The sequence below is a fragment of the Larimichthys crocea genome, chromosome I (genome assembly GCF_000972845.2).
Source record: "Larimichthys crocea isolate SSNF chromosome I, L_crocea_2.0, whole genome shotgun sequence".
Classification (NCBI taxonomy): Eukaryota; Metazoa; Chordata; class Actinopteri; family Sciaenidae; genus Larimichthys; species Larimichthys crocea.
In genome coordinates, this window is record NC_040011.1 from 36,954,020 (window position 1) to 36,981,343 (window position 27,324).

The window sequence follows — 27,324 nt, forward strand, 5'->3', positions numbered from 1 at the left end:
ATTTAGTTAGACAGTGGAGAGTACAGTTGCCGTGTGCATGGTATTGCACAGCTGACAGCTGCAGAGTTGTCCCAGTTAATGTTGTGCGTTTTTGAATACATAATACTGCATCACTGGCTGCAGGTTATTATTGACATTTAAGTTAATATCGTCCTGTTAAGCCTTACATGATGATCATGGTAATTTAGGTGTGAAAGGGTGTATTTTATAGTTACACGGTTTGTCTGATAGCACTGTACTTGTTATCTCTTTGTTTCTGTAGAACCACAACCAATAGAATGGTCATCCACATCTGTCCTCATCACTATAACTACATCACAAGCCAACAATAAAAGAAGTATATGAAATCCTGGATTGTTCAATTGTGTTCTGACCGACACACAGTGGCGAGTGTAACAGATCCACCAGCCTTCAGTCACTGCTTCTCAGCTATATGTTGACTTTTGTGTTATACGGTGTTATTTCTTGTCTTGATGATAAACTGTATGCACCTGGTGCCCAGCTGTAATTAGTGACACACAAAAAGCAAAAGTCCCCCCTTGTGGTTAAATCACACGAATGGCTCCTACAGACATTAAGTGCATTAACATGCATAAAAAATATTTAAAGCTTACGTTCATATACAAATCAAAGCCAGTTGGCACTGACAATTAAAAAACACACATTCAGCAGATAAAGTGCAACATTATCATTCATTTGGTGAGTTCATTTGATCCAACATTTTGTAGACCAGATTGATAGATAGGAGTGATTATACAGTGTGATGGCATTGGGCAGGAATGGTCCTTTCAACAGTGGAGCTGCAGGAGTCTCCAGCTAAATCTGGTCTGATCAGGAGGTCATGTAGTGGATGTAAGTTATTGTCTATGATGTTGAGCAGTTTATGGAGCAGCCGTCTCTCCACAACCAGCTGCAGGGGCTCGAGCAGTCCCCGAGCACAGAGCCAGCCTTCTTGATCAGTTTGTTCTGTTTTTTGTGTGTGTGTGTTGTGGCTCTGATGCTGCTGCAAAGAAGATTGCACTTGCAACAACCGACTGGTAAAACTTCTGTAACATATTGCTGCACACATTGAAGCACTGGTTCCCAGAGTGGAACGGGGGTGCACCTATACGCAATACTGACAGATCAACAACAGAGTGTTTGTTTGGGGCCTTTTTTTAAAAAAAACTTCAGCCAGTTCTCCAAAATAAATATAAAATATCTTAGTTAGATGTGCTAACTTCATTTCTCATTTAAAGTTCCTAATCATGCCATGACCTCTATTTAGGGGATGTTTTAAACATGTACATGTAAGGACACCCTGTGTTTTATGTTCTGAGCATTTACCTATACCGTACATGCTCAGACTTGTAAAATGCAGGAAAAACCTGACACAGACATGAGCAGGGAAATACTTGCACAGTTACAACATTGTAGCATAAAACAAACAATGTGACAGATCATGTTGGACGACTAATGGCTGACATTTTTCACACATGTGGGACTGACACATGATGAGGTGTATGTGAGAGGAAAGGAAGGAGGAGGGAGGTGTGGGCAGCAAATCAGCAGGCCACTCCTCTTTTTTTATTTGTCTTTTAAACTCCTTCTTCACGTCGTCTCTTCTCTTTCACCAACATGGCTTTCTCTGGGAAATATGAGCTGGAGAGTCAAGACAAGTACGAGGAGTTTCTGGAAGCAATTGGTGCGCAGATTGTTACGTTTGATTCCAGAGCTATAAATGGATAAAAGTGAGTCGTCATTCGTTTAAACTTTGTTGAATCTCCTGTCACAGGCCTTCTCAATGCCAAGACGGACCACAAAGTGGTAACAGAAGTGGTTCAGGATGGAAATAAGTTCACCTGGACTCAGAGCATTCCCAACTGGACCTGGTCCAATACGTTCAGCGTTGGTGAGGAATGTGAGCTGACGACAATGATGGGCTCCAAATTCAAGGTGAGTTAAAAACAGAGCTGGGGAAAATGATCAATAATCATAAAACTTTCATGCTGTCAAGCTCATTGGCTTTATTCCTCTGTGACCTCTGTAGGCTCCTGTCACCATGGAAGGCGGCAAGGTTTCAGTGCAGTTTCCTCAGTACCATTTCACAGCAGAGCTCATCGAAGACAAGCTAGTAATGGTAAGAGAAGCAACCACTTCACATGAGCTAAAGCTGTGATACTCCATACTTACTCACTGAGACAAACTCCCTCCAAATATTTTCATTAATCTGCATTTAAAAAAATGTAGTTTGTTGTATTTTCACTTTATCTTCTTCATACCATGTCCTCTAGCATTGCACAATTCCAGGAGAGAAGGGCGTGACTTTCAAAAGAATCAGCAAGAGGATCTAATGCTGCGAGACTCAACATGCTGCAATGCAGAAGAGGCTGCAGGATGTAAAACACATCATGAAAATGTTGTTCCAGTTACCGAATGAGAGGAACAAAGTAATCATCCGTAGTGAGTGGTAGTAGTAAGTGGGACATCTCTTGGCTCGACAGAGTTTCACAGCATTTTCTTGATTTACTTTCAGATCTAACTTGATAGAAGTGATGAAACTATGTACTGTATTTCTAAAAGGATGAAACAATTTGTGTGCACTTGAGTCTATGTGTGAGCCAATAAAAATCACTTTCACATATTTTCTGTGTGATTTGTTATATTCACTGCAAAGATAAGAAGGTAAAACACATGTCTAAAGATATATTTGAGATATATGTGCAGAAACTGTAAATGTAAAGTTAGCTGTGGCAACAGGAGCCAGTGTAATTTAAAATGCCAAGTTAAAAACTTAAGTTGAAGTCACACTGTCATTAAAATAAACTCTCTGTGACATAATTTGAACCTTAAAATATTTACATTAGTGAGCAAAAAGTCATTTTATTTAAATCTCACACACACACATATTCATTTGGTCATATTTGTGTTTTCCTCAACGCGCTTTGTCACCAACGACCTTGGAAGTGTAAAGGTGATGCATCCGAGATGACAGTGGTCTAAAGATAAAGAACAGGTGAACTAAACTAAAGAAATAACTGGGACCAATTTATATGCTGTTTCTGTTCTGTATCTGTTTTAAACTAAATTTAGTTTAGTCTCTAACTGCTGGTCTGCAGTCAGTTCTTTCTCACACATACAGCTCAATAAGCAAATTAATAACATTTTATTCCCATAAACGTTTCAGTCAGGTTTACAGAACATTCAGCACATTAATCCTCGAACAGTAACATTCCTAAAGATGTTTTGTGCCACCATGTTATGCTGAGCTAAAGATCTGGCAGATAAATTCAAGTATTAGAAATAATGATTTCTCTGTTGAGAGAGAGGAGCCACCTCAGGTTCTTAAACCTTGACTTAGAAACAATCTTGCATATAATCCCTATAAAACCTCAACTTTTAATTTTTTTACAAATCGGGTTATGTGTGGCTTGAACAAACAAGATCTAACATGTTTATAAGTGAGCTCTGGAGGCGTTCGTAGGACAGACCAGGCTATCTGTTTCCTCCTGTTTCCAGTCTTTATGCTAGACTAAGATAACTGGCTGTTAATTGTACAGTCATGCGAGTGGTATCAATCTTCTCATGTAATGACATGTAACTAGCAACAAAGCAATCAAGCAAAATCCTGTAATGATCATCATTCTATCGTTTCTGGTTGTGCAGATTCACGTTTGTCAAATAAGAGATCATGGACGAGGATCAAGAGCCAAGTGTGTATGAATATATTGTTTATTTATCGATTGGCAGATACCTGGTTATTCCTGTTTGGAAACTAAACAAGAGAGATCAGCAGCAGTCTACCATGACTCGAGATTAAGCAGGTTTATATGATGGTGGTTCCTCCTCATGGTCAGGGAAACAAAACACACCACTGGATCTTTTTATGCATTTTTTCCTGCACATATTCTTTTAATTTTGCAGTTACGTATATGAGTGTGTGCTTGTGACAACATTGTGCTCAACAAATGGGTCAACAAGCCTTTGGTCATCTCTACGCATTCCCTGTAAATCGATGAATGCGACTACATCAGTCTGTCTGATTCGCTGTGTAAGACGTGCTGTTCCATCTGTGGTGTTTATATAATAAATAAATAAAAGCCTGCGCACCAGCTGTCATGACACCAACATTCCTGCCTGAGTACCCGTTATACTGGAGCAGGCCACCATTTGAAGACCAAATGCTGCAGTGATGGCTGGGAAGGAAGACTCTCACAGCCCCATAATAAACTCTGACTGACTGTCAGAGCACTGAAAGAGTACAAACACCTCTCCTCAATACATTGAAAAGTTGATTTTATCTGGTCTCGTCATCCTTTTTTAAAATCTTGTTCTGTTTCCTTCTTGTGATTATTGCTGTCTTCTTCTTTTAAATGCAAATAAACTAAATTAAACTAAATATGTGCTGGAGATGTCAGACCTCATCAGTATTACTGTAAGCAAAAAAAGAACCGCTGCAGGCACAACAGCTGAGCGGTGCAGGGCTTTGTCTCAGACCAGGTGGTAGAATATATTCTAATAGATCTTTTTAATAGATATTTGATTAATGTGAACTGCGGCTTCACGCAATATCATGAACAGATGTGCAAATTAATACAATTCAATAACTCAGGATGAAAGAAAAACAATTTATTCAGGTTTGTAGTGTTGCTATTTAATGTAAGGTGTCTACACAGACTGCTTCCAGACCTCTGAATCACCAGTTTTTCAGCAATTAGAATATTAATGAAGAAATTAAATGATGAAAATTATAAAGTAAAATGAAAATGCCACTTCAGTCAATCTAACATATACACGGGCATCCAAGAAACTCGAGTAAAATACTTAAAGTAAAATGTTGATGTAAAAAGACACAGAGGAAAATATTTATGGAGTGACGCCTGTGACTACTTCACATGTACACATGTGACACGCCTCACACTCCACAATCATCCAATCCAAACCCACCCCCTCAATTTGACGGTCTATTCAAGCTCCAGATTTTTTCATCTCTACATCTAATCTGTCAGTATAATTACTGCCCTTCATCAGCCATCACCGCCTGCCTGTTCTTCAACTCTTCATCACCCCAGCCTCCAGCTGCAGGCTCCGGGAGGTTAAAGGTATTTGCTCACCTCACTCACTCCTCAATATCTTTATCTACACATATCTGGTGGGAGTGATGAGGTCGGAACCTATAGATGCCAAAATCTAAATGCTGCAATAAAACATTTAAAGTCTGTGTAAAGGCAATGCTGAGATTTCTTTCAAAATACATTAAATATGTTAGAAAATAGTTGCTGAAAACTTTGAACTTTGAACGATATGTTAGGATTTTTTGGGGCGGTCCTAAAGGGTGGCTCGATGACACGCTGAGGCCACCCTGAGAATACCCCTGCACCCCTAGCAGAGAGATAGAGATGAATTCATCTCGCTCTGCTGTCATGAGTGTAAAACCATTGAAGTGTCACAAACAGCTAAATTCACTAATGTTCCCAGTGCTTACAGTTTTGACACACTCTTCTCCTGGAGAAAACATGCACTTCCCCATTGTCACCACTAAGGGGCGCACTCATATCTCAATAAAAACACCAGAGGGGCTCTTCAAAACAACCCTTGGTAATCTATTAAAGTGGGTTTTTGTGTTAATAATAATCACTCATTCCTCTGTCCTACCGCAATTTTGTGATATAAATCTTCAACTTATGCTTAAGTTTGCTCACTGCTTTGCTCCTAATGACGCGTTACTGTGGTGCCTAGTGGCAAAGTAATGAGAATAAGTCTCCATTTATTCATTAATCTGTGTCCCAGTGAAAACGCCAACACTCTGTAACAAACACTCATTCATCCACCCGCCCTGGACTTTTAACATGCTGCATTTCATCATGAAAAACAGAATAAAGGAGAATGAATCTGTTACTGTTTTATGGCAGGAACCCTACACATGAGTGTGACATTATAAGAAAGGATGACAGCTTTTTGGTTACGCGTTCTTATGAGGAATAAAAGTGAATGTTCATGATGCAGACTGGACTTTTTCAAAAACTTAAATTCAGTGGCCTGGTTTTACTTCTTGACTTTTGAATCACTGAGAATAAAACATCACCTAAACAACAGCAAGACCCCATAGAACACCACCTCCTTTGATGATGCTTTTATCTTCTCCTCATGAGCTTCAACCCAAATCAAAGAGAGTTAATGACATTTTGGTTGTTGATACTCGTTGGTTACCATATAATTTCCATAATAATGTCTTCTCTTTAAAAGTGCTGTCAACGAACATTTGCAGAGGTTTATCTGCTGAGTACAAGAGAGATTTAAACTAATAAACATTTATCAGCTTACCTTAGTAGAATATGCAAAGTTTTAATGTTTAGCAACTAGATTTTTGATACAGATCTTCTGTTTAAGAGAGGATCACCTTCTTTGTATCAGTTGATAATTGTACATACACCCTTTAAAGAAAATTTATAAGAATAAAATAAGATGACAAACTAGATGACAAACAGAAAATCTTTGTGTTAAACTAATTATGAATGCATGAGAGGAAGTCTATGTTCTCCAAAGGATCTCTACAATAATGCGGATTAATTTAAATGTAGGTTTAAAGCACACGTATCCCTGCACCCCTCCCCATTTTCCAAATTCTTCCTGGAGGCCACATAAAAGGACGCCTGCTTCTTTAACCCCCCACATACAAAAGCTTACAGGAGGCTGTGAGAATGATCCATTATCAGACTGACAGCTATGAGCACTCCCCTTGTCTCTACCCACTCCACCTCCCTTTACAGATGAGCTGCTTAACATTTAGAGATCTTGAAAACGTCTTTGTAATATCAACATCAATACAGCATATGTTAAAAACACACAAACTGTGTGCGTGCGAGCATATCCAAATACTGATTGCTCTTTAATCTGTATGCCAAGTTAATTACTTTTTGATCAGGATTATGTGGAGTGGCATTGTGTAGCTTTATTTTTTAAAAGTCTGTTATCTAACTTAATGCTAATTAAAGATCAGCGAGTGATATGATTAGGCGTTATCACCAGATAAGCTCCAGATTTATGACTCAGGAAAAAAAAAACTCTCCAGTTTCATAATAAAATAAAAAACTCTGTTGTGAGTGTGAGGTTTAAACATATCCACAGTCCTCTGTGCTGCGCTCAGCATAAGAAGGGCGGACAATTTGCAAGCACTATGTAGGACTATAATGACTCGTGTGAGAGAGAGCCTCATCACTGAATAGATCTCTATATATCAAAACGCTGTAAGACACAGAGAGCTGTGATGGAGCTGCAGAGGCGGAGTAAAGAAGCAGAAGAGAGACTGAACTTCTTTCTCAAATGCTGAATAAAAACTTTGTCTGCAGCCAGACAGAGTAGTACAGCTCACAGATACAGTATTCCAACCATTGTTACGAGTGCGGGAATGTCAGATTAAATTATTTGCTTTTGATTTGACCTCATACAAAGTGTGCTTTAGTCAGCAGAGGGTAATGTATGCACAAGCTCACACAAGCAGAAGTAGCAAAAAAAAAAACACACATAAAACACACACAAGTACTCCAGTACGAGAAAATATTGTGCATTTGAGTGTTAAATGACAGTAAAGTATTAGAGAAATATAAAGTGAGGAATTTGTTATTTATTTGTAAGAAGAAATTTAACAACCTTCATATTTGTATAAAATATTTGCATAAAGTAAAATTTTCTCTGATGTGTAGAAGAAGTAAAGTATGTAAGCCATTATCAGCATAAAAACCATAAAATTGGATTAAAGCACAACACTTAAATTAATGTACTTAGTCACAGTCCACTACTGGCTTCAGCTTGGTTTAATACTACACTGTTTTAATGAATAATGTGTTGCACTGGCAGCATGTGGTCACAGCTGGAGGACTGTGTAAAACCTGCAGGAGCTCATCACTGGAGCTGGATGTATTGTCTTCGATCTGAACCAACGGGAGCGATGCAGAGGAGAAGAAACACACCTCTCAGAAACTCAGTTCACTTGTGTGTTTATTTTCCCATGGCACATTATGATCAAAGAGTTCCCTCCATCATTCAGTGTCACATAAACCGAGACTACAAATTGGTACAAAATAATACAAAAATATAAATTGGAAGTTTGTGGTGTCACTTGAGACGAGTGTTGTTTGGTGTGAGTGACATCAGCACCTTTCACGGCTGTGGGTGGGGGGAAAAAAAAATGCACGGTAAATCTCTAAAACAGCTAAAAAGACAAAAGCATTCAGTAATTATCTATCAGTCAAAGGAGGCGGCTGCAATATGCAACATATTCATTGTGTTCAGAGCCTGCTGCCCTCTAGAGATCAAGCTACAGCAAGTCAAATAACACAATTATCAAAAATAAGTTACAAAAGATGAACCAGTGGTGTACACGAGACAGTGATGGCTGTGGTCAGTTTAAACAGAAAATTAAAAAAACAATATATTGCACCTTTGACACCTCAGTGAGAAATTACCCATGAATTATGAGGAAAAGAGCAAGATGAACTTAAAAAAAAACAAAAAAAAAACTATCACACCAACAGAATTCATCCGGAGAATCAAAAAAACCTTTAACTAAATTACACAGAAAGGGAATGTAAAAAATATAGAAACAAAACTGTACATAAGAAGTTAAACAAAAAGGTAAAGTATCATAGTTCAGTGGTGGGAAAAGGTTTGGGAGTGTTCGGAAGGCTTCATGTAGTGTTACACTGAATCTGCCGAGGACGAGGCCCGACATGATGAGAGGACGTCTCGTCCTCAGCAGAGTGAATGAGAGAGGTGAGAAATAGCAACTGTTACATCATATATTAAGCTCACCGAGCAGCTGTTATCCCAGAAGTTTGGGTCCACAGTAAGCTTATGACAATTAGTGGATTTATCGATTAGTGAATACAGAGAAAAGTAATTTTTTTCTTTTTTTTTTCAAGCAAAAAAACCCAATTTTTTTCTGGTTTCAGCTTCTCAAATGTGAGAATTTGCTGCTTTTCTTTGCCATAAAATAACAGTGAACTGAATATCTTTGGATTGTGGACTTCTGGTCCTAAAATAAACACGTAATTTGAATAGATCACCTCGAGATGTGGGAAATTATGACATGCATTTGTCATTTAAAATTTTTTTTTTAGGTGAACATAAAATCCAGGGAGGTTTCCGACAGTTTAATCAGTAATGAACTAACTTGCTGCAGCCACAATTCAGTCAACAACATCCCAGAACCTGGGCTCCATGGTCATTTTACAGTATCACCGGGCAACCCTTGTGACTGTCGCTGGGAATCTGGATGTGTTTATACTTTAAACAGGAAGTGGAAGATTGGGCATCGCAGCTTTAGAAATCTGGGAAACAATTACCGTCGACTGGCTGCAGATGTTTCGTGTGTGAAACCAGCGACCACGCGGTTGTTCCACTACGATGCAAACCTGACTGTTTCGTGCATTCAGTTACCGACTTGTAAGCAGAGTATGGTCCAGTGATGAAGAAGGGGGGAATACTCCAGCCCCCGCAGACGCTTCATTAGCATCCACTTTAAAGCACAGAAAAACTGGAAGGCTGCTAGCTTCAGCCTTGAAACCTGAGCCTGAATACACAGTTTCTATGAACAAGCACAAAGAAAACTAAAATTAAATCAATGGTGTGCTTCTAAGCTGGTATAAGCTACACTACATCAAACAAAAATTTAAAATAAAATGGTCATAAATAAAAGCTATGGCATGTTTCAATGGCATCATATTCAAGTAATCTTGTTCAAGTCCCTGATACTTAGTGGTTCATGTAAACATTGGAGTCATTAACACAGACACAGAACCAACAGTTCATAAGAAAGGCAGCAGCAATTCATATATACAATAAACAACCGACGTCCATGTGTCCTTCACCGTGCTGGTCCAGTCACATCCGTTTGTGTTAAATTCTTTGAGCGGTGCCGAAGAAGACACTGAAATTAAAACTTTAGTACGACAAAGCCTGCAGCTGCCACATTTTCAACCCACGTGTGTGACGGCTCCGCCACGAGGCTCGACTTTGGAGATGGGAGAGAGAGAGAGGGAGGACAGTAAAAGAAAAAAAAAGAAAAATACCCGAAACACTGCAGGCATGTTGGAGCTGTGGACTTCACCTGCTGTGCTCAAAACAATGAATTCTTCGTCCCCTCTGAGGGCTTATGTTGCGAGGAATTCCCAGAGGGGCCCTTCAGCTCCAACAGAGACTACAGGAGTTAGATCAATGTTGGCTGACATTCAGGAGACACGACCGACATACAACAGCCTTTTTGCTTCCTGACAAGTCATCGACAAGCATCCTTTTTTTTCTTCTTCTCTCTTTAAATGGTGGCTCAAGAAATATAACAGCCAATTTTTTCCTCTCTAAAATGTGTTACATTTTTTGGGGATTAGAAATAATAAAAAAAAAAAATGACATCAAGCAGCAAGAGATCCATATCACAGATACTTTGTGTTCTGCGCACTTCTAAAATTGGCTCAGCTATCACACAACTGAGAACAGGCACTGAATGAGGTGGGTGTTAGATCACACTGCTGCTTTCATCTCATTCACAGTGATGACAGTCTCATGATAAAAGATTTAGAAAAACAAGTTCAGAATATGGCAATAACTTTTTTGTAATGCCTCTGTAATTCATACGAGTCTCTGGAGCATCACGTCAATGTGATGACTTCCACCGGGTCTGTCTTGCCTTTGGACCTCTGCTTGCGTTTGAGGCGTCTCTGCGAGAGGGACGGGGGAGCTGGACAAGCTGAAGGTGTTGCGGAGCTGACGGAGAGAGAGAGGAGGTCTGTAAAGGGGTATTTTGGGGTAGGGACTTGGGATGGAAGCATAGCTGTGCACTCCCGCAGGGGTTTGTGTTCTCTCTCCGTCTCCTGGCGTCACCTGTCAAAGCAGCCGGCTGCAAAAGTGTGATGAGCCCCCAGGTAGCCACCGCTGTAGGCCATGCTCAGACAGTGGCGGGGCTCCCCAGCGAGGGCCATCTGCACAGAAATGGGTCCCTGCAGCGGCAGCGCACGAGCCCCCGGCTGTAGACCAGAGGTCAGGCTCGGGTAGGAGGGGAACCCACTCCCAGGAGTCATGGAAGATGCCCCAGTGAGGAGACCCATCCTGTGGCTCTGAATGAAGTCCTGAGACATGTTTACCACAGGCCCCAAAGCCTGGGAGTCAGCTAGCGCCTGCAGCTGAGACAGGGACGGGGAATGTTGGGTAAGGTGTGGGAAGCCATCCGGCTGAAACAGCAGCTGTGGTGTGGAGGAGGTGGAGGAAGAGGAAGATGCTGGTCTCTGGATGGCTGACACTGGAGAGAGGTGGGAGGTCTGGGGTTGAGATTGCAGAGAGGAGGGCCGGTGAGGAGGAGTGGATTTGGTCTTGTTGGCCTCCTTAACGTCGTTATCATGAGCACTGTGGGGAGGAAAGGTACACACATGAAGGATGGAAAATATAAAGGCCATTGTTGCACTGCAAAGAAGAGTGCAAAGTGTGTGCATTCCTGAGTAAAAGACCAATCCACACTCACATAAACCCTTTAACAGTTGCAGAGATCAGTTAGTACCAACCTTTTTCACTCCCACGCAATTAGTTTGAACACGTGCAAACAATTACACTTACACAGATGCACACAACTAAACACACACACAGATGCCACCCGCTGACCAAGAAATGTGCAACTTAATTACAGTCGTTAAATTACACAGCAGAGAGGCGATCAGCTAAGATTAGAAGACGGACAAGCTTTGTTGGATGATTCGTTTTATAATCCAAAACCATGGCAACTAATAATATAGAGAGAGACAGGGGCCATAATGTCATCTACCTTGAGTACAGAGTCTTGTTTCTGTTTCTTCTCTACTCAAGTGTGTGCGTGTGTGTGTGTTGCTTACAGTAGCATGAGCTCAATGCACTGAGTGAGGTGGTCCCATGTGTAGCCTGTTAGCAGATGTAGAGCAGTCGTCCAGCTTGGGGAAATCTGAAGGCAAATACGAGACGCCGCCACACACGCAGCGGCAACCTGGGATGGTCGGAAACTCAGGAAGGCGTGATCTAGAAGAACACAGAGACAAAGAGTTTCATGAATTATTTAAGCAAATTACCAACGGCTAATACATTAATGTCCAATGCTTCTGAAAAAAAGCTAGTTCAGCCTCCTCCTGCTGAAGCTCCTTTGTGTAACTTTTCTACCATGAAATAACAAATTTTATTCATTTTGATGATACACTGACATGTAATCCGGTGAACTGTGTCTGTCTGTGTCTGTCTGCACCGCGTGCACCTGTTCTTGCACTACGTAACTCTGTGCTTTGGGGACTATCAACAACGAAATGTATTCAACACTTTACGGCACTAAGACACCACCAGGTATTTTACAGAGTTTCCTGATAGTAAAGTAAACCGGTGTAAGCTGCTGTTAGCTCAGTTTTGTTAGCCAGGCTGCCCAAACCTTGAGCTCAGAGCATCTGGGAAGTGTTCGTGTTCGTTTTGCACCACTGGGAAGAGGGGGGTACTAAGAAATGCTGAACAAGAGCAGAGCACGTGTCGTGCCAGAACTGGAGCTGAAAAAACTGAAAGACAGACTCCGAGCTGGGCTTCTTGCTGCTGGACTTGTAACATTGGCTGGCTGGCTCGTTGCAGCTGTGTGATGTTTAGCAAAGTTGTTGACTCGCTAGTTTTTTATTATGTAATCATAACACACACACATGTGCAGTTGTCCATATTCATGACAGTGGTACTACACTGGGGTCTGTTGCTTTAACCCACCTTGCAGTGAGACTTCCAGAAAGTAGTGAGTGTATTTGTCCATGAAAGCCTTGGTCTTGGAGAGAGAGGAGAGGGGCCAACCATTGTATAGGTCACCCTCCTGCACCGAGGCATGGAGGTAGTAGTCAATAAAGTGGGCAGGTGTGGGCATGCACAGGTTCCAGCCAAAGGTCTCCAGCAGCAGAAGCTCCATTTTGATCAGATCCTTCTTGTTGAGAACCAGGTTAAGGCTGCACATAAAGCCCAGAGAGTTCAGCTGCTCCAGTTTGGGAACCCGGTCCTCCTTCTCCTCAAATTTACCTGGAAAGAAAGGAAGAGATACAGCAAAGTTACTTTTTCGTGCAACTCAGCAGTTTGAGGTAACAAGATGTCAGCTCATAGACCCATAGGCCTTACAAGATGTTACAAAATAAATTAATAAAAAGTGAAGCAGCTGAACAAAAGACACAGTGTTAGGCCTGGATTAGGTTTCATCAAAGGTTGCAAACCCTCAAGTGTATGAATGCAGTACTTGTGCTTTCTTTTTATTTTCACAAATCATGCGAAAACACATTATCCCATTAAAATGTATTTTCTGCAGAGCTGTCAGAGTCAATTACCAGATTAGTTAAGCAACAGACATTTGACAATTAATCATTTCAAGTTAACAAGTGCTTCAAACAAAAATCAAGCCACCTGTAACAGTACCCATCTGTCAATCAAGGCAGCCACGCTGTTAATTATGCATAACTTTAAGCCTTGATATAATTTGAACAGGTGAGTTAACCTCACACAGACTCAGTACAGTTGTCATGAATGGGGAAATTAGTACCAGGCTGTAAACATGTTTATTTCTGCTGTGAAGTTGGACATTTTAACATGGGGCCTTATGGAGACTCACTCATTCTGTAACCACCCTCAAGTGGACGTTTGAGGAACTGCAGTTTTTGGCCACAGAGACAGTTGGATGAAAAAAAGAAATATACTATATAACTAATGGAGCCACAGAGGCGACTTACAAAATATGATGTTAGATAACTACCTGTAGTACTTTTTGTGTTAGTAGCTCTAAAAAGGAGGGAGAAACATTTCAACAATACATGTTGCCTTGTTCCATTAAAAACCGTCATCTTGCAGAAGAATGTTTATTAATTGCTTTCCCTCTGTATTACAATGAACATTATAGTCTGCAGCCACATGGAGAAGGTTTATTGTCAGCCCTAAAGAGTCTTACTCCAGTTTCCACAAAACCTAACAAGTGCCTGCTAAGCATTAGCAATTAAGCCGACTATTACTGAACATCTGGTCATAAAGCTGAGCTATTACGCTAACAGGGAAGCGTCACTACAGGCTTACAAAGTGTGGGGGCACTAGTGTGGACTTTCTATGAAAAAGCCAGTCAGCTCGATCTCTAATATTTGTCCCTCTCGCTCACTCCTGATCCTCATAGAAATTACAGCAGTGCCATTATAGTGAACCCCCTCCCACACCAGAGACATCCTCCTTTTCCATGGCAACAGCCCCGAGGCCTCGGAGGTCCACGAGACCAATGAAGAGGGGCGATTCTGCCTTTAATCCACGGGTCCAACAGGCCTCCTCTGCTGAAAGTTTAAAGAATGAGCCTGGAGGAGGTGTCAGGTTACTCCGATACAGCCTTCACTCTAAATATGTGCCTCAGCTATGCACAGCTTTACGTGGGAAGATGTGGAGACACATCGTGGACTGACTCTGCTCTCAAAATGATATTTCAGTACTTGTGAATACACAATATATATATAAACGGTTTATTAAAACACGACAGTGTAGTTTTGAGCACATATCTTTGTTTTATGCTACTTTTGTGTAGTACTTCATTAGCTAGTTCAATGCTTTATTCTAATTTGAATATTCGAGTATCTGTTCACACATTTTCTGTGTGCAGTAGAGAAAGAGCTACAACTGATAATCACTGTGCAATCACTTATTATACAGACAAATTATTAAAACAAACTGGAACTGTAGTCATGTATTTGTCAACAACTATAACTCCTCCACACTAATAAGCAAATGTATAGACAGATAATGACAATATAGTTGTAACAATATGAAATGTCTTCATAGCTGACAAACACTAAACTTTAACAATTAAAGTCCTCATATTTGCTTAACTACATCATATTAGCTGTCATAAACATGTACTAAATGTTTACACACCGTTCATAAATGTTAAATATTAAGATTAAATTAAAGATGTCTTTTTACTGACAATGGACAAACTGAATCTATCTTCGGCCTTTCTGTACTGATACTTAATGTTACTTATCGGATGACATATAAGCAGATAAAAATATGCCTGCAATAAGCCAACACTGACGGATATATTGGCCCGACTGATTTATGTACTAGACTGATTTAGCTCTACAATTTTTCAAGCTCTCCCCAGAATTATTACAGAGTAGTAGTAGATTATGTTACAATGGGTCCAAAAAAAGATAACCATTTCTTCTTTAAGGTTTATTAACCTGATTACAAGAAGACATTTGCAGCAGCAAAATGAGGCCTTCAAACAATCACACACATTCACACTGCTGACAAAGTGTCAGCCACCGGTGCAGACTTACTTTGGATTATATCCATTCACAAGTTAAGTCTGTGCTTTGTCAAAATATGCATCCAGCTGGGAATTACAACAACCTCTCTGTTGGTTGGAAACTTGTTCTCCAATCTAAAACCATGGCAACCAAACATTAAAAATAGGAGCTTTATTGACCTTTCCCAGCTGCAATTAGAAGTGGGACACTTATCTGCAGAGCCACAGCTATTGTGGCTGTTTTGTTTTTCATGGGCCCACGTTTTAGGGAGTGGAACCTCTTCCTACTGAGTGCAAGTTTTACCACTGATGTTGTGACCGACCATTAAGCGGGGCAGGAGAGAGGAAGAGAGGGGGAATGGCTGCAGGAGAATGAGGGGTGGGGGTGTGGGGGGTCTGCAGCACAACAGGGCATAGGGGTAATTAGCAGAGAGGCAATAATGGCATCTCTCCACCTGAACAGGAAGTACAATGAAACGGGGCTGTTTACGCCTACCAGCACTCCTTCAGTCCACACTCTGTCACCCTCATATCCTCTGCATCAGGGCTCTGTCTACTGCTAGACTGCTATGTCCACATAGACGCTGCCATAAAACGGCATCAATGCCCCCAATCTCCTCACAACCCCAGCCTCTTTGATCTCCAGAAAGACGCAGTGTAAGTCAATCTCCTTATTGTCCTCTCTGATTACTCGTCTGGTTTACTGCAGTGGGTGACTAGGCACATGAGAAAGACATGAGATGCCCAAAAGCTTTGAAAACAAAAAAACAAAGCAACTTCAGAGAGACCCACAGAAGTACAGTATTATTAGAGCCACAAACTGGTTTCATTTACTGTCAAAAGAACGGACTCCTGTGTGTATTACAGCTTGTATGACAAAACAGTGGATTCATTCTTTTCATCGAGTTGGCACAGCAGGGGTGAAGCCACAGAGGACTCCAGCAAAAACAACGGGCTATTAGAGCCCAAAAAAAAAAAAACCTGTTTTATCTGCAGCACAATCCAACATCATCAAGCAAAAGGGCCAGGTATCTTTTAAAATCCTGCCACCAAATTTATTTACATTATGCATTGATGTCATTTCTTAATTGTTTGATTAAATCAGAAAATAACTTTTGATATCTGGAAATAAAAACATTCTCGCTTTAAAAATAGCTTGAAATGGTAAATTGATTGTGTGCTAATATGAGCTTCAGTTAGCCGAGCGGTAGCAAAATATTCACGACTTTAGGGAAACACAAGCAAGACCTTTTTTTTACCTTTTCTCCTAATAATAAATGTGCCAAACTTATCAAGGTATTTGTGTTTAATGTTTTTAAACGTGTTTAATCATCTGAACATAAGAATTTGTAAGAATTGTTACCTTAGAGTGAGCCTTTTATATTTACAGATAAAAATACAGACGCTGTGGGTCTTCTTCCACAGTCTACCATGTTGAGTTGACCAGAACAAACTAAAACACTGGCTTCTCTAAATAGGGCCGTTTACATTTTCCATGCATTTTGCGGCGACCATAGTTTCTCCTTCACACTAGCAAGAAAAAACAAGGTTGTAATCAGCGGTGGTGCTGCTAGATGCCATTAAATCCTTCACATTTAACCTTTACCTGAATCACACAGCATTGGTAAATGAGAAAACAAGCACACATACCAATCTGCATACCTTGTTTTATTGAGTTAATTTTACCTCACAAGTTGTACAATCCGATCCTTAAAAAATATAAACCCTCGTTTAGTGAACCAGTGCTTGATAAGCCTTTAAACTGGACTTCCTGATTTGTAGATCATGCTCTCACCAATACCCTGAAGCAACATGCCCACACTAAAGCAGCCCCCTGTACTGTTTTACTGTGTGAATGAGGCCTGAAAGAGACATTCCTCGCCTGTGAGTTCAGCCTACCTGGAATGCAGGCGGCTAAGTGATCCTATCTTCAGTCAGCGATCTGGGAAGAAACACTGATGAAGAGAAAAAAATAACTTCCTTTTCATCTACACCAACTACCTTTCCACACACTGCAACTACAGGACACCTCTCCTTTCTCACCGCTCCCACAGGTGATGGTGATGATGAGAAAAGGTCGAGTAAACAGGAAGAAGTTAAAGGTCAGGGGTTAGGGAGAGGTAAGGCCAGGATGCAGGGGCCTGCCCCCAGGTGTGCTGTTTGGAGAAGATGAATTGGGGGTGGGGAGAGGTTTTCGAGTGATAGGGGCTGTTTGGAAACCTGAGAGCTGTATTCTCACACAGAGAGAGAAAAGGCCTCTGTTTCTGTTACTCTTCACCGTGCAGACATCATGTAATTCTAGCTCATTTCAACCAGTCCTCTAAATAGTTAACCGCCTCAAAAAAGACATGCAACGTGACCAAAATCAACTATGCTTCATAACAGTTTGATCACCCAAGAGAAAAACTAAATCTACCCCCAAAAGAAATCCATAAATCAGTATTAAAAACTAAGCAGAGATCAAATCACATACATTGGAAATATCAAAACATTATTGTATGACACATCTCTATAAGTGCAACGATGGATATTTGGTTAAAAAAACTATTAACGAATGAAAAACTGACCCTTTCTTTTATCTAAACTCTTATGGACTACTACATTTTGATAACCATCTTGCACATTTAAAATATTCTGCACAGCCTGTACAGCTCCTTTCATCCTAAAAACATAGTTTATATTTTTATACTTGACTTTTTATCTTCCTTACATTCTTATATTTTTTTACTTCAATGTTTGTTATGCACCAAAAACACCAAGACAAATTCCTTGCATGTGAAAACCTATTTGCCAATAAACCTGAATCTGATTCACAGCACAGAACCAGCGGCTAGTCATCTCTGAAGATATCTTCTTCGCCAAACATCTTGCTAGATTTAGGTGAAGATTTAGGGTCAACCTTTATTCTCTTCCTCATTCTCTACTTCTTTTTCTCCTCGACTTGACAGCCATGGAGGAATTTCCTCTGCTCTTTACACTCTTTTTATTTGCTGGTTCATCTTTCATTGGGGGTGTGAAATTGGTCACAGCTCCATCACAGAATCTCCGTGTTGCCACCCCTGGCCCCGGCAGCTCTCACAATGTAGACCCGGGCCGACCCTTGACCCCTGATGCTAATGCCTGGGTGACCAAGGAGAATCCTAGAAACCCAGCCTTGTGCGTGCGTGTGTGCGTGGTGCATTTTTAAGAGATCCATCTACTGAGGGTGAAAAGCTCTGTGCCGTATGGGTGATGTGAGCTGACATGCAGGTTGTGGGCAAACAGAGCCTCAGGCATTGCTCAACAAAAGATGATTAAAGCCTATAACATTGTACTATAGTTTATGGATTACAATTGCACAAGAGCAAAGTAAGTGTGTGCTTTGGTAGCATCAGAAAATGATGAATGATTTTTGTAATTTTTGCAAACCCATCGATGCATCTTTACATAATTTCTTTAATTATGAGCGCCCCACATGACCACAGTTCTGTCAGAATTATTGTCAAAACTCTGAGAGGGGGAAAAGGGGGATGTGGGTCCCCTGTTAATCTACATTTCAGGGCACCCTGCTGGGTGGTTCAGTTCTAACATGTCCCATTTTGCAGGCCACCACCTCTACCTCCCTTTCTACCCTGTTTAACATCAGCAGCCGACCTGCCTTTGAAGCACCGCTCTGCTCGTTTCCCAACCCCCCAGGGATGTGGGGCTGCTTTTTACTGGCCAGCCATGTCCCAGGACTGGCTCGCTTTGCCTGTCCCTGACAAGGTGAGAGAATGAAGAGGAAACAGAGCCAGCAGCGAAAGGTAAAAGGACACCACCAGAGCCCAGTCGGTTAAATGGTTATGTGGCAGTAAAGCAGTGCCCTTTCAGGAAACGAAATTCTCTAATGGATTAGACTTCAATGTGAATCTTAATTAGATGATTACCAAAAAAAAAAAAAGTCTATAGGTTTATCCAAAAGGTTTCCACAGCAACCATCTCCTCATTTAGAAAAAAACAAAAACACACATAAACACACGCCTGCACACACAGACACACACAACAACCTCCACCCCTCGCTCTCTGCTCCCCTCCCCCTCTCTGGGAAGGGTCTGGCTGCCTGTCCTGCTTGCATTTGATGGGCTTTTGTTTGAGGCCTGACTCGGAGAGCATATGGCAGGTGCCCCTCAGCACACAGTTCCTCCCCACCCCCGGGGGCTCTCCAAGGCCTATGTAAGTGCAGTGTGCCGTCAATATGACCGAGCTGCTTGTGAGTTACACAGGCTCTTTTTTGTTTGTTTGTTTGTTCATTTAGAGACTGATTCTGCTTCACTGAAATAAATGAAATCCTGTTTTAACAGAAACGTGCTTCAAAACGGATCAAACGACCATCCAATCATCGTAATCAAGAAAAACATGACAAAACACACAAATAAAGGGTAAAAGACTGTGACAACAAAATAAATCAATAACATTCTTGTACTAGCTGGCAGCAGAGGCACATCCATGATGTCATTTACCATAACAAATAGCTGCAGTATGCAGAGCTGTGACTTGAGGGACCAGGATCTGCCAGGAAGACTGATGTGATCACTGCAGGACTTCATGGAATGTAACACAATAGAAAGTTTGGGGATGTGAACACACACAGACACACACACACAGACACACACACACACACACACAGACACACACACACAGACACACACACGCACAGTCTAACAGTCTTCACATTAAATTACCCAGGATTTTGGTTTCTTTGGATAATTGGATTTTCAAGAATGAGATGAGGTCTCCAAATAAGTGCCAACAGTCAATAACACTCAATCCCAGTGGGGTTAAAAAAAAAAAAAAAAAAACTGACCATAATGTTACTCCTGCAAATGAAGAGGAGCTCATCCATGAACAAACACATGCACACACAATCACCCACAAAAACACACACACAATGGAATAACAGGATTAAGCGGTGACTGCTGAGAGGCACAAAAGAGGTAGCGATTAATTAACCGAGTGCGGAAGCCAGAAAAACTTAAAGAAAGACAATGTATGTGCCTGTCAAAGGCAGTGGGACCTGGGGAGGCAGTTCAATAACTAGGCCAGATTCCAAAGCACCTCAGGACAGATAAAAACCCAAGACAACTTTGATTCAAACGCCCCTTTCAAGCCTTCATCAATCATGGCAGAGACTCCCTAGAGTCCTGGAGGAGTCAGAGGCAGGAGAGCGGAGAGGAGAGAGTCTGACTTACTGAAAGCCACAATCAAAAGATTCAATAAAAAAAAACCTGATTTATCTATTAGAGGATAGAAGAAAAACCTCTGTCCAGGTTGGCTTGATAATATTTATATCACTCCATGAGCAAACTCTCAAAGCTATTCTTGGATTCTCATGAGATTGCTTTTAAATAAAACCACTTTCAAGTCTCATATTCAAATTTATCCAACCACAGAAACTACTCTGATTGCTAAGATAGCTTGTGGGTGACTACTACTACACGCACACACACACACACTCAAAGAGAAAACCCTCCCAAGTGAGCAGGCCCTGTTCCAGACTCCCACTTTGACGGCATCATTAGTCTAATTACCCATGATGCCAAGGGCTGCATTAATGTACAGAAAACCTCACAGTCTGTTAATCACCAGACAGACACAGAGACACTAATAACTACCACACATCCTGCGCCATGCATCAGCAGAGGAAGAAGGATTAACACACCTGCTTTACACAAAACACACACACAAAGACACAAGTTTATATTTCACAGCAGAGAAGCACGTTGGTTATCAGATTAAATCATCACTTCACTCACAGCTTGAGAAAGGAAGGATGTACAAGCAAAGAAACACATCCACTAAGAGAAGCTTGAACATGATTGTTTCAATCTGCACAGTAAAATCGTCACGTAAGTCTTCAGTCAGACTGCAATTTAAAAGATAAAGCTAATATCTTTTTGTTAACAAATCATTAAAAAGAACAAAACAAGTCCTTAGTCAATCTCTCAATAATCTCCAGTCTGTCTCTGGCTCCAATTCACAACAAGTGAAAAAAAAAAGAAAAAGTAAAGTCACAAATTTAGAGCTTTGTTTAAGAAAATGCTCAGTCATTTCCTATAAGAGCTGACTACATTAGTTTTCAGCTAATGTGACTCAAACAGGAGAAAACATTTGTGCATTTCTTGAGGGCCTATTTTCAGGTGTATACATACACATTTGGAGTATTTACAGCAGCAGCACAGCATACGCATGACTCATAATAAACTACATATTCATGGTAATGAGGGAAAGGTCCCACTGGAGACTAAATGTGAAGATGAAATGGATTTGTACTGTGCTGTCCTCTGCAATCAATCACCTTTTCAATGATAATAAAAAGATACATTTGATTAGACATTTTGACCCAAGCAGGTGTGATTTGCTCTCAGCAGCAGCCACAGACATGTTAGCACAGTCAGGATCAAAGACATACACGATGTTCTGCAGACATGAGCATAATCCCCAACAGTTTCTCCTAAAACAATGGCACAGTCATTCTACCACAATGGCAACCTTGTTTTTTTTTTTTTAAACCAGCATTGCAGCTACAGTAAACTGTCATTACAGGCTATCAGACTGACTATCAGTGTGAAAAGCAAAGCTGGAAGGAAAAAACAAAACCAAAAAAAACTACCATCATGGGTCTCTTGAGCGAAACTCAAATTAGCCTTGTTGCAGGAAGTGTTTCACCTTCTGCCATCTGTGCATAAACCACAGTCACAGCATCGCTTTGCAAAGAAAATTTACAGTGTGGCTCCTCTGCTTCTGAATTCACAGTCAAAATGCAATGCTTTGAGGTGAAACACACAACCTAATCTTAATAAAGTTACTTCTACTACTGGATTTAGGTTTCCAAAACATCAATTTAAAAACACATCTGAGCCTTGAGAAGAAAAATACAGAGTTGATCTTTGAATAAACGTTCCTGTCAAGCAGAAATACATAAAACAAACATGTAGATGGATTTAGGGAAAGAGGGGGGTGGATTATGATGGACTTACTAGCTAGGAGCAGACAGGAGAGGGCGATGACATAGAGCTGCTTAACGGCCACGTCATAGTGGTCCATGAACAAGTCCAGCAGGTAGACGGCAAGGTGACGTGCTGTGGGACATAGCTGGTAGCGATTACTCAGGATGGCCAGCAAGTCTGCAAAGTACCGTCGCATGCCAATCTGCGGAGAGTGGGCCCGGTACACCGGTAGCTTCAGCTCCTGGAGATGGGGAGAAGAGAAGAGGGGGGTGTATAAACGGTGTGGGGGGTGCGAGGAGCAGGGTGGGCAGGAAGAAGTGTTGAAGAAACACGGGGGTTGTAGAGAATATGCATAATAATAGTGAGCCATGCATGTCTCCTGCTGACTGGGTTTAACTGCTGACAGGAGAGCTGCTGTGGGTGTAAAATACTCACCAAGAATAAAACTCAATTTTTCATCAGAAATTCTTCATTATGCTTCAGCCTCATTTCAGTTTCATTTAATTTACCGTCGCGGCAGAGAACGGGAGCTAATATGGGTCATTGCTGGGGTCTCTGAGCAATGGGTTGATGGTGTGTGTGTGTGTGTGTGTGTGTGTGTGTGTGGTTAGGAAAGGGAGGTGGGGGCATGGTTCCTGAGTAGAAGATAGGATTAGGTTTCACCCCTAGCACATCTCCTATTCATGTTCAATTAGCTGCATGTGTTTCAAAGTGGAAGGAAGATACTCGGGGGCATTAGCATTGAATGAGCCTCGGGTATCTTTCCAATCAGCGGCACAAAACTGGAGAGAGCAAAAGACTCCAGTTTCAAAATCTGCCTCGAGAGTAAGAAACAAAAAACAATTAGTGCTTTTTGTACAAACTCTTTGTATTTAAGCCGCTTATTAAAAATGTTTTTCTTTGTTGTCTGTTTTGGTCTCTGTGAATCAGAGTTAAAAGAAGGATGTGGTGAGGACTTAATAAGAGATTGAGGATTGGTCAATTCATCTCCTTAAGTTTGAACCATGAGGGGGTCCGTACATTAGAGGAGTAATACAGAAAACATCCACATTGGATCAGGACTGTTGTTTAGGAACATATTTCAACTCAGATTGGCTCAAATTGTCCCATTGTGGCTTTAAAATTGAGACATACGCACTATACGCAATACTTTACATTGCTAAATCATTTGCTGCAAGGGCAAAATGTACCAACACTGTCAGGCCTACGCAAAATGTCAACTATTTATTTTTAGCTGAACTAAAACAACAATGATGCCCAGACTGACACTTCAAGGGAATCCAAAAATAAACAGTACCCCTGCTCCCTCCCAAATCCACATATAGTCACTCCACCCCCGGTGCCACAACCTACCATACCACCCAATCCTCCCCAAACTCAGCTCTCTCTCCTCCCACTGTTTCAGCCTCTGCCTCTGGTCCATCTGTCTGTCTGGGGGTACAAGGGCAGCAGGAGAATGGGGGGTGGATGTAAAGAGGGGAGGGCTGCCGGAGTCTGGAGGGGCTCCGGGGGGGTCTATGTGGGGTGGAGAGGTGCCTTTGTAGGGGACCCACACCATAATTAAGGATTCCACAGCTGCCTCCGCCTGATTTGCATGTCTGATAATTTGCCACATGCTACACACCACAGCTATCTCCCACATCAGGGCATTACCACTGCAGCAAACGTCATTAAGGCTGGATGAGACTGTGGGGGAGCAGGCGCCATGTAAGAAATCTGAACACTGTGTGAAGACTTTTTTTTTTTTTTTTTACATGCAGCTCATACTGATTTCAACATTGTCTTCCATTGCAAAATTCACTGAGTTCTCAGCTTAACCACATCTAAAAACATACAGTCATCAAAAGTTTTAAAATGCTGGAAAGAATTTGAGTATTTTTTTAACAAAATGTGAAGAAATCTGCCAAATTTAGAGGTTTTAAAAACCAGAAAATGTTACGAGTCGTAAATTATTATATGTTAGCTGTTTTTTAGAATAACTGTTCGGTTCATAAAATATCAAAAATGATAAAGCTTCCTAGAGGCCAATGTGACTCTCCGGGTTGTTTTTTGTGGAGCTGATTGAAAGAGAATTAATCTGCAATAATTATGATAATTAAATAATTTTCCATGTCAAGCTTTGAGCACTGATGCCAAATGTTTAATTCATTTACCCTACAAATGACTTAAATGATTATTTCATTCTTGAAACAGTCTGTCCCAATATTCTGTCAACTGAATAACCAATTAATTAAATATACTGTGCTTCAGCAGATCCCCATAGGATCTGTGAGCTTCCCCTAAGTACAAATATTAAAATCTTTGTTGATCATGAGAAGTAAACTCATGGCGGGAAAAAAAAATCAGGCCTTTATTCCTCTGAGGAATTAAAGATTTTCTTCCTGGAAAAAACTCCAACCGTTATCTGTAACCGCTTATCCTCAGTAAACTGTAAATATAAATATCTTTTTGTGTTGCTGAGTAGAACTTTTCTGCAGATATTTCAATACTGATCGATAAATTGTTTAAGCTATTCGCTGATCAAACAAAACAAACTATCAAAATAGATCAGTTTCAATAGATTAGGCTGGTATTTTTAAGATTTCTGATATTTTTAACTGATGGAATAATCAAGAAAATAGTTATAGGACTCACTGATAATGAAAGTATTTGTTAGTCACAGCCCTAATCATAAGTCACGCTATCAAAAGATATCTGGACAGTAGGAAGAAAATGCTGCTTTTAAAAAGGACTGGCAGATCTACCGATAGTTAAAACACAGAGACAAATATAAAGCATCAATTCTATCAAACAGCTTTTAAATTAAAATTAAAAAAAGTTCACTACATGGATCAGATATTTCTATTTTGTAACTTTACAGCTTGTACAATGAGGACATTGTATTATACAGTATATACTGTGGTGAGCCTGTTGCTTGGGGATTTTTACGAGAAATGCTGATATAGGGCAATCAAACCTAACATTAGACTGACCATCTCTCTCTCTCATTATAGTATATGAGAAAAGAGTGGGTGTGTTATTTCGTTTTCAGCTCTGCTTACAGATTTTCAGTCTAATTGACAGCTCGCTCTGACTCAGACACTGTGCAGCATGAGTAAACCTGTGTGTAAATGAATGACTCACTATAAAAAGAGACTCACAAACATGTGATTCACAATCTGATGCACTACAGGCCTCACTCTACTCTACGTACAATCTCTCTGGTTTCAAGCACCTGATATCTCAAGAACCTGATCTGTATTCAGCTCCCTGAACACTGGCAGCAGAGACCCAGCTCCAAGACGCCAGTCAAGTGACAGATGTCTCCATTAAAGTGACACATGGGAAGAAATATGATCACGCTTCGAGGTTAATTAAGACATTCTCAATTAATGAGCCTTAACTCCTCCATGTAATCTAATTTAGATCATGTTTAAATAGACAACAGAACCATGTAATTATATTTCCCCCCCAACTTTCATACATTGTGTGGTCTATAATACACGAGGAGGCTGCTGTGGAGTATCAGCACAGGCCTGCTGGATCAAACGGTTTTAATCATTGTTTATTATCAATAAATATGCTTTTTGTCCCTCAATTCAACATTTAAATCATCCAGTTTCTTTATATTTTCTAGTGATTTTTTTTAAATTGGCTGCAAAAAGGCTGCATTAATGACAAATCTATGGATTATATTCTTGATTAATCGATTCATCTTTTGGCCTTTAAATCCTCCCACGTGTTCCTAAAGCCCATTGTGACTTTTACAAAATGTCAACAGATATTCTCAGATTGTTGGTGGATGGAAAAATCTGTGGAGACCTAATAAGATTAATGCTATAAACAGACATCACCATAATGACGGTATTAATAAAGCAGACTCACCTTGATGCGGAGGGACTGATGGATATCTGCAGCTAGCTGTCCTTTCCACCATTGCAACTCCCTCTCCATCTTTCCCATCCAGAGGAGACTTCAAGGATCAAGTTTTACCTGCTGAGACACAAAGTCCAAAACAAACAGGATGTTTACCGAGACAACAAATATGCTGATTAAAATCGATTGTATAAATAGATTAGAGGCTTGTGTTTGTAACGGCAACTTAAAATAACGAATTATTTATTTGTTTTTGGGAGAAATTCAGTCGTTTTTGTAAAGTTTTTGAAGCCCTAGCTAACCCCGCAGCAGAGGTCTCTCTCCCTCTTCATAGGCCATTTTCTCTGCTCGGTCATTTAAATGGCTCAGTTAAATGCCCGCTCCACCACGCTGTAAGTCAACCAAAAACCAAGCCAGCTTTTCAACTTACATCATTCCCTGACACGACTGTTCGCTTAAAACGACATAATACCTGACAGGCAGACCTCTAGACTTTTTGGTTATCATTCACAACGCGTCTGCACCACGAGACAGCGGACACACAGTGAGGCTACACAAGTTAACTGCCCACCGAGCTCCGCTTTCTTTTAAATACACATAAAACAAACACGCTGGGATTTAGAAAAAACTAAACGTCTCCACACAAACACGACACATTTCCCCCAACATGAGCAGCGACCTGGTGAACTTTTTCATCTCGGTGGTTATTACATGTGCCACTCACCGCTCCGTCAGGAATGCCCCCCAGACCCCTTTGTCTCAGTCCGACATCCTGAAAGAGAGAACTCCTCTTCGGCTCAACTTTGAGAGAGACCTCCCTTTTTTTCTCGGTGGAAAAGACAACGTTCAAATCCGCCGACAAGTTCACAAAAACACCTGCCAAAGTCCAATCCCGGCACCGGTTTGGTCGCGCCGTTTTCCCCCCAACTGTTCACACTTTTTCCGAGAGGTTTCGCTCGGCCGTTTTCTCTCCGGTGGCTCCGCTGTAACAAAGTAACCTCCTCGGCTGCACCAGCTGCTGCTGTTGCGGTGCGAGGCTCGTGCGCTAGACGTTAACGGTCCCTCCTCCAGACCTGGGAGTTGTAGTCCTTTTAGAGGTCAGGACTACAAACACCAACGTTTGCTCACAAATTCAATCGTGAACTATATTTTATTTTCTCTGGTTCATTACTTTTAGTTCTGTTATTGTTGATGTAACCAGTGTGGCTTTTTAGCTAACTTTTGAGG

At 40.9% G+C, this 27,324-nt stretch overlaps 2 protein-coding genes across 3 annotated transcripts; one reads left to right on the top strand and one right to left on the bottom strand.

The window, feature by feature from the left end:
* Positions 1-1,563: 1,563 nt before the first annotated feature.
* Positions 1,564-2,623, top strand: LOC104938534 (gastrotropin). Its single transcript, XM_010754936.3, has 4 exons — positions 1,564-1,684; positions 1,775-1,935; positions 2,030-2,119; positions 2,274-2,623. The coding sequence occupies exons 1-4, from the start codon at positions 1,618-1,620 to the stop codon at positions 2,331-2,333; spliced, it is 378 nt and encodes a 125-aa protein (XP_010753238.1). The 5' UTR covers positions 1,564-1,617; the 3' UTR covers positions 2,334-2,623.
* A 5,336-nt stretch (positions 2,624-7,959) lies between these two features.
* On the bottom strand, positions 7,960-27,173 carry ccnjl (cyclin J-like). 2 transcript variants are annotated; one of them, XM_019265473.2, is made up of 6 exons: positions 26,822-27,173; positions 26,107-26,214; positions 22,273-22,483; positions 12,730-13,029; positions 11,856-12,015; positions 7,960-11,376 (listed from the first exon to the last, which is right to left on the bottom strand). In XM_019265473.2, exons 2-6 carry the CDS (start codon positions 26,182-26,184, stop codon positions 10,854-10,856), a joined length of 1,272 nt encoding a protein of 423 aa, XP_019121018.1. In that variant the 5' UTR covers positions 26,185-26,214; positions 26,822-27,173; the 3' UTR covers positions 7,960-10,853. The 2 variants fall into 2 exon arrangements, with proteins under 2 accessions (XP_019121018.1, XP_027139677.1); XM_027283876.1 differs by having other exon boundaries at positions 26,107-26,217.
* Positions 27,174-27,324: the final 151 nt, after the last annotated feature.